The following is a 6,090-nucleotide window of genomic DNA, read 5'->3' on the forward strand; positions in this document are numbered from 1 at the left end:
CCTTATCAGATGACAAACAGAGCGTCTTTGTCTGTTAATAATAAATTACAACTTATAACTACATAACAATATAAAACGAGATAACAAGAGACTGTTAAGCATATTGTCAAACAGCGAGTATGTATGAAAAACATATGATTTTAAAACAGTATGTGTATGCGTAAATATCACAGATGTTTAGAAAGTGGGTATAAAACATAACAAACAAGTAATATTTGTTTATAAAAGTACATAATACGAAAGAGCTATGCTCATATATATTTTTTTTTATAATAAAAATAAAAGATACTTATTTTTTAATTAATTAAAGTAGCTTTTTTCAGCCTCTGTGGGCTGCTTGTGTTACCGTCTTGTAAAAATCAGGTACGTTTGTGTTGTTCGGATCGTCGTCGAATCTTTCATTGATGATGCCAATTGCTGATAGATATGTTGAATTTGACCAATGTATGTTTCTTTCAGCCTCGTGTATGATGTTCATTAAGCAGTTTTCGTGGAACTCTAGCCCATCTACAAAATTCTTTAAGTGATAAAGTGTATATTTGCAGAAAGGTTGAATCCTCGCTTTTCCACAAATATATGTATTGGAAAATTTCTTTGTTGGATTTTTGTAATGTTGATTTACACATTTTCTTAGGATATAGCGCTCAAATATCTCAAGTTCTTTGGCCACAGTTGGTGAAATTGTGAACCAGATGGGGAATCCATATACTAAAATTGAACGTATAGCAACTTTATATAGGAGTAACTTTGTGTTCTGGGGTAGGTATTTGTTATTGAACAGAAGAGATAACCTTTCAGCTACACGTTTTGCTTTTTGTAGAGTTATACGTGCGTGATTGTTGAACTTCATAAGATTGTTGAAGGTTACTCCCAGATATTTGAGGTTGGTGGTAAAAGGAATGTCTGTTCCATGAAGTGTCAGCTGCAGTTGTTTGCTCAGGGGAACCACGTATCTTGGACATTTTCCTGAGGCGTTACGTAGGCAGATTGCGTTGCTTTTGGCGGCATTAATTTTGATACCCCACGTTTTATAGTATGCATCAATATGTGCAAGATGTGAAGCTGCTTTTGATAATGCTGTAGATGGCGATGTATCGTGAGCGTAAATTAAACAATCGTCAGCGTACAGAGTGGCCTGTGATTCATTTATAACATGGGGAAAATCGTACAGGAACAGATTGAACAAGAACGGAGCCAAAACGCTTCCCTGAGGTACCCCGCTGTGTATATAACCCAGAGTTGAAGACGCATCTTTTATTTGGACAGTGAATCTCCTGTTGTTAAAGAAGCTCTGGATTATTTTAACTAAGTAGGGATCGAGACCTAAATCGATGAGCTTATATAAGATTCCGTTATGTGATACAAGATTAAATGCCTTCTCTATATCCAATGAGATAGCAACCGTGCAAATTTGATTCCTGAGGTTGGCGGTGATATCGTTATGGAATTTCAAAAGAGCGTGTTGTGTAGAATGATGTCTTTTGAAACCGAACTGGTAGGTGGAAATTGGTTCTATGATGAACTGATTTTCTATTTTTTCTTTTAGAACATGTTCGTATATTTTCCCTATATTGGACAAGAGGGAGATTGGGCGAAATTCGGAGACTGTGGAGCTATTTGGCTTTTTCTTGATTGGTATGATCTTGGCCGTTTTCCAGTCCGAAGGAAAGTATCCATTGTTCAGACAATGGTTAAATAAGCACGTGAGTAATTGAATGGTCGATTCTGGGAATTTTCTGATTATATAGTTTGAAATTCCATCTAATCCGCTAGATTTTTTGGAATTCATTGATGATATTATATTTTTTATCTTTTCAGAGCTTGTGAAATTATGCATATTATCATTTTCAAGCGCATTAAACTGTTCATTGAAAGAAAAATATGGCGTGGAACGGAATCCATAAAGTTTGCAACTTTGGAATCAAGATCAGCTACAGGGTGTTCTGGTGACCTTTGGACAAATGTTGATGAATAATGGTTTTGAAAATGGTCAGCAATATCAGTAGGTGACGTTATAGTGTTGTTATCATGTACAATGCTGTGACAGAATGGTGCTTTGTTTTTGCCAACTATTTGGAAAACTTCTTTGAAGGCCATAGCACCAGGTTTTATGTTCTGCAATTTTGTATTAAATTTTTGAGCCTGTTCGATATTAACTGATTCTTTGATTATGATTTTCAGCAATTGGATTTGCTTAGAAAGTATTCTGTATTCACTGCTATCTCTGTTTCCGTTTCTATGGAATATATTTTTGAGCTCTTTTTGCCAACGATGTTGAATTTTGTAAAGTTTTTTGGACCTCTCCGAAAGCGGGAATTTGGTGTCATTCACGGTTAGTTTTTGAGAATGTGAATCATGTATCGATGTATATGCTTCATTGAATTTTCGAATAATTCCATCTATTTCAACATTGTTCAGATTGCGGTTATTAGAAGGCATAATGAGACGAGAAGCCTAATCCAACTCTGACCGGAATCTTGCCCAATCAGTGTTCTTGTAAGAAGTAAAGCTTTTTGGAATGTCTAAACTTATATCACAACGATCTAATTGGATGGATAGTTTAACGGGATAGTGGTCCGAAAACGATGGTAAGGTGTCCACATTGAAATTCGAAATCATTCCATTTATAATGTTTGTACTAATTAGAAAATGGTCAAGGAAAGACGAGCCATTTGGATAAGAAGGCGATGAAGCACATAGGCGGAATACTTCTAAGGAATTATCATCCAACCAGGTCTGTAAAACTCTTCCGTTAATATTTTCACAAAAATCACCCCATGTAGTGTTTTTAGAATTCAGATCTCCTCCTATTATAAAACAGCGGGCCGCACCAAAAGAGATCAACAATCCCTCCACTTCCTCGGAAGCGGCGAAGAGGATTAGATCTCCAGAGGAAGAAAATACCGCCAAACCAAGTAAGAAGAAAATGAGCTTCCCACCATCAAATGCCCCAAGCAATTCCTCTCAAAACCCACGCGAAGGAGACTGCCCAAAGAACCCTTCGACGGAGGGCGAAAAGGAGTGCTCGGGCACGAAGAAGGTGAGCGCGACCGCGGAATCCTCTGGAAGTACCAAGGGCTCTGATAAGAAGCCCAGGGCCTTCCAGAAGAGGAAGATGGGCGCAGAGACTGGCTCGGAGCCGCCATCTACTTACGCCAAGGTGGCCAGGAAGAACTACAGGGACGAGAGGTGCTATGCAGTGATCGATACCAGTAGAGGGTCCGGCAGATTACCTAAAGAACACCAGCAGGCCATCGAAAATATGGTCAGCGATAAAATACTGGAACACATTCTAAAGAGTGGGCCAATAAAAATAGTCAGCAGCGAGCTCAAAGGGGACCTTTTAGTATACCACTTGGGACCGCACGCGAACCCGGCCGCTCTCGAGGAAGTCATCAACAGTGTGACAACTCCTTGGGAAGGCGGAAAATTGAAGCTGGTGAGGAAGGACGAGATACCTCATCTGACTAAAGCGACGGTTTACGTCAAAGGGTATGGCTGCAAGTTCGAGACAGAACGCATGCTCGAGGTCTTTGGCAAGCAAAATGAGACCTTGGAAGTGAAGAGGTGGGAAGTCTTCCACAGGGAGGAGAAAGAGGATGGCACTCTCCTTGTGGTTGGAATTGACGACCTCTCACTATCCAGTCTTACAAAGACAAAGGGTAAGGCGTACTACATCTGTAATGCAGTCACCTTTAAAGTTGGAAGGGCACGAGTCGGGGAAGAAGAAGAGGATGCCCACCAAACCAGCAAGGAGGACAAACCACCGAGCAATTCCGAAGAGGGGGTCGAAGCCATCAGCGACTCCCAAGAAGCACGATTACTGGATGACTCATGATTGAGGTCATCCAGATAAACCTCCATCGGAGCGAAACGGCAACTCAAGCCCTGATGGATAAAATAAACAAAGGTAAAATACACATCGGTTTAATCCAGGAACCTTGGACCGTAAAGAACAAGGTTTCCGGACTAAACCACATTAATTACCAACTCTTTTACGCTAATACAGGAAACCGACCGAGGACCTGTATTATATGCCATAAAAACTTATGCTTTCTTTTCTCCCCAGAGTTGTCAACCTCGGACGCCACAGTGTTGAAGCAAGGGAATGGTAATATATACCTCGCATCAATCTACCTGCCGTTCGACTCGCCGACATTACCACCTTCGTCGGAGCTACAGCAACTGGTGAGGAAAATCAAGCAAACAGGTAACGAAGTACTAGTAGGTAGCGATGCTAACTCTCACCACATTTCGTGGGGTAGTACTAATACTAACAAGAGGGGTCAAGCCCTTCTAGAATTTTTGAATACTAACGACCTGATAACCCTTAACATAGGAAATACACCAACCTTTGTTAACAGAGTTAGGGAGGAAGTATTAGATGTAACAATATGTTCAGAAAATCTAATAAACGAGGTACATGAGTGGAGAGTTTCAAAGGAACACTCCTTCTCTGACCATAGGTATATTAGGTTTAAAATATCAAGGCCACCGCCGAATCCGATAACTTTCCGAAATAAATCCAAAACTAATTGGGCTAAATTCGGAAAACAAGTTAAAGATAGACTAGGGCAAGAAGTTGAGGTTTGCCTAAGCAAAGAAGATATTGATAGGAATGTCAATAAACTAACAGAGGCTCTAGTAAGGTCTTTCGAAGAAAGTTGTCCACTTCGAGAGAGGAAATCTGCCTACGAAAAACCCTGGATGACAGGGGAAATTCGTAACAAAGGCAAAGAGGTCCGAAGACTTTACAATAGGGCAAAACGTAAAAAAGCAGCTGTATTCTGGGACAACTACCAAACAAAACTAAAAGAATACAACAAAATGACAAGAAACGCCAAACGGAACTCCTGGAAGCTTTTTTGTGAACAGGTAGATAGCGTGAATGACGTCTCTAAAATTAAAAAGTTTCTATCTAAAACTCACTCACAACCCGAGCTTCTGGTTGATGAGACGGGTAAAAAGATGGAAACAGCCGAGGAAACTCTAAGCCTTCTGATGAGAACGCACTTCCCGTCGAGTACTACGGCACATACGGTGTCACCGATGGAGATAGCTTATGCATCAGAAGAAGCACCAAAAATCAACAACTTGATGATTAAAGAAGCAATAATGAGCTTCTCACCATACAAAGCAGCGGGACCAGACCAGATTTTCCCAGCCTTACTTCAAAGGGAAGTGGACTATATTTCGTCCAATCTGGTCGAGATTTTCAATGCTTGCTTAAACTTTGCGTATACTCCATTGGCCTGGCAAGAGGCAAGGGTAGTATTCATTCCCAAGCCCGGCAAGTCAAGTTATGCAATACCAAAATCTTATCGTCCGATAAGTTTAACTTCATTCTTACTCAAAACAATGGAACGGACGGTCGACACCATGATAAAGAGTAACATCCCTAACGATATGCTCAAGTACAAACAACATGCATACGTAAAAGGTAGATCAGTGGAAACCGCATTACATGAGGTAGTACACCACATAGAGAGAACCTTCGAGATGAAATTGTATACTCTCGCAGTTTGCATCGACATCGAAGGAGCGTTCAACAACGTCAGCACCGAAACGCTAATCCACTCCTTAGACGAGTTTCAGGTAAACCGGGCCTTGAGGCACTGGATAGACCATATGCTAAGGAATAGATGGATAAGCTGCGCGCTACAAGACGTAACAAAAAGAGACAAAGTTGGTCAGGGGACGCCACAGGGAGGAATACTATCACCTCTCCTATGGGTTACCACCATAAATAGTCTACTAAGGAACTTAACCGACGAAGGATTTGAACCCATCTGCTATGCAGACGACGTTATAATACTTCTTAGGGGAAAGAATCCAAATATACTCTGTAGAAGGGCCGAAACGGCTCTAAAAATAGCATACAACTGGGCTAGACCGAGAGGTCTAAATGTCAACCCGGAAAAAACAGAATTATGTCTATTCACTAGGAAAATGAAAATAGGAGCTTACGAAGAACCCGTTTTCCTAGATAAGATGATAAACATTTCTCCAACAATTAAGTACCTGGGAGTAATTCTAGACAGGAAACTTAAATGGAGAGACCATATTCAGGAAAGGGCCAATAAAGCCCAC

The 6,090-nt window shown here is 40.6% G+C and overlaps 1 protein-coding gene across 1 annotated transcript; it reads left to right on the forward strand.

Moving 5' to 3' along the window:
• The first annotated feature begins 1,153 nt into the window (after positions 1-1,153).
• LOC141398199 (uncharacterized) lies at positions 1,154-4,676 on the forward strand. Its single transcript, XM_073975432.1, has 4 exons — positions 1,154-1,212; positions 1,547-1,703; positions 2,822-3,910; positions 4,070-4,676. The coding sequence occupies exons 1-3, from the start codon at positions 1,154-1,156 to the stop codon at positions 3,836-3,838; spliced, it is 1,233 nt and encodes a 410-aa protein (XP_073831533.1). The 3' UTR covers positions 3,839-3,910; positions 4,070-4,676.
• Positions 4,677-6,090: the final 1,414 nt, after the last annotated feature.

The sequence above is a fragment of the Musca autumnalis genome, unplaced genomic scaffold (genome assembly GCF_047663935.1).
Source record: "Musca autumnalis isolate F117 unplaced genomic scaffold, ASM4766393v1 scaffold_3, whole genome shotgun sequence".
Lineage (NCBI taxonomy): Eukaryota > Metazoa > Arthropoda > Insecta > Diptera > Muscidae > Musca > Musca autumnalis.

Bases quoted from the DNA above. Each gene is read 5' to 3' on its own strand.
- LOC141398199 (XM_073975432.1), top strand. From the start codon at position 1,154: ATGGGGAAAATCGTACAGGAACAGATTGAACAAGAACGGAGCCAAAAC. The intron at 1,213-1,546 runs GTACCCCGCTGT...TTTTTCTTTTAG, and splicing joins AGCCAAAACGCTTCCCTGAG to AACATGTTCGTATATTTTCC. The intron at 1,704-2,821 runs GTGAGTAATTGA...ATTATAAAACAG, and splicing joins GACAATGGTTAAATAAGCAC to CGGGCCGCACCAAAAGAGAT.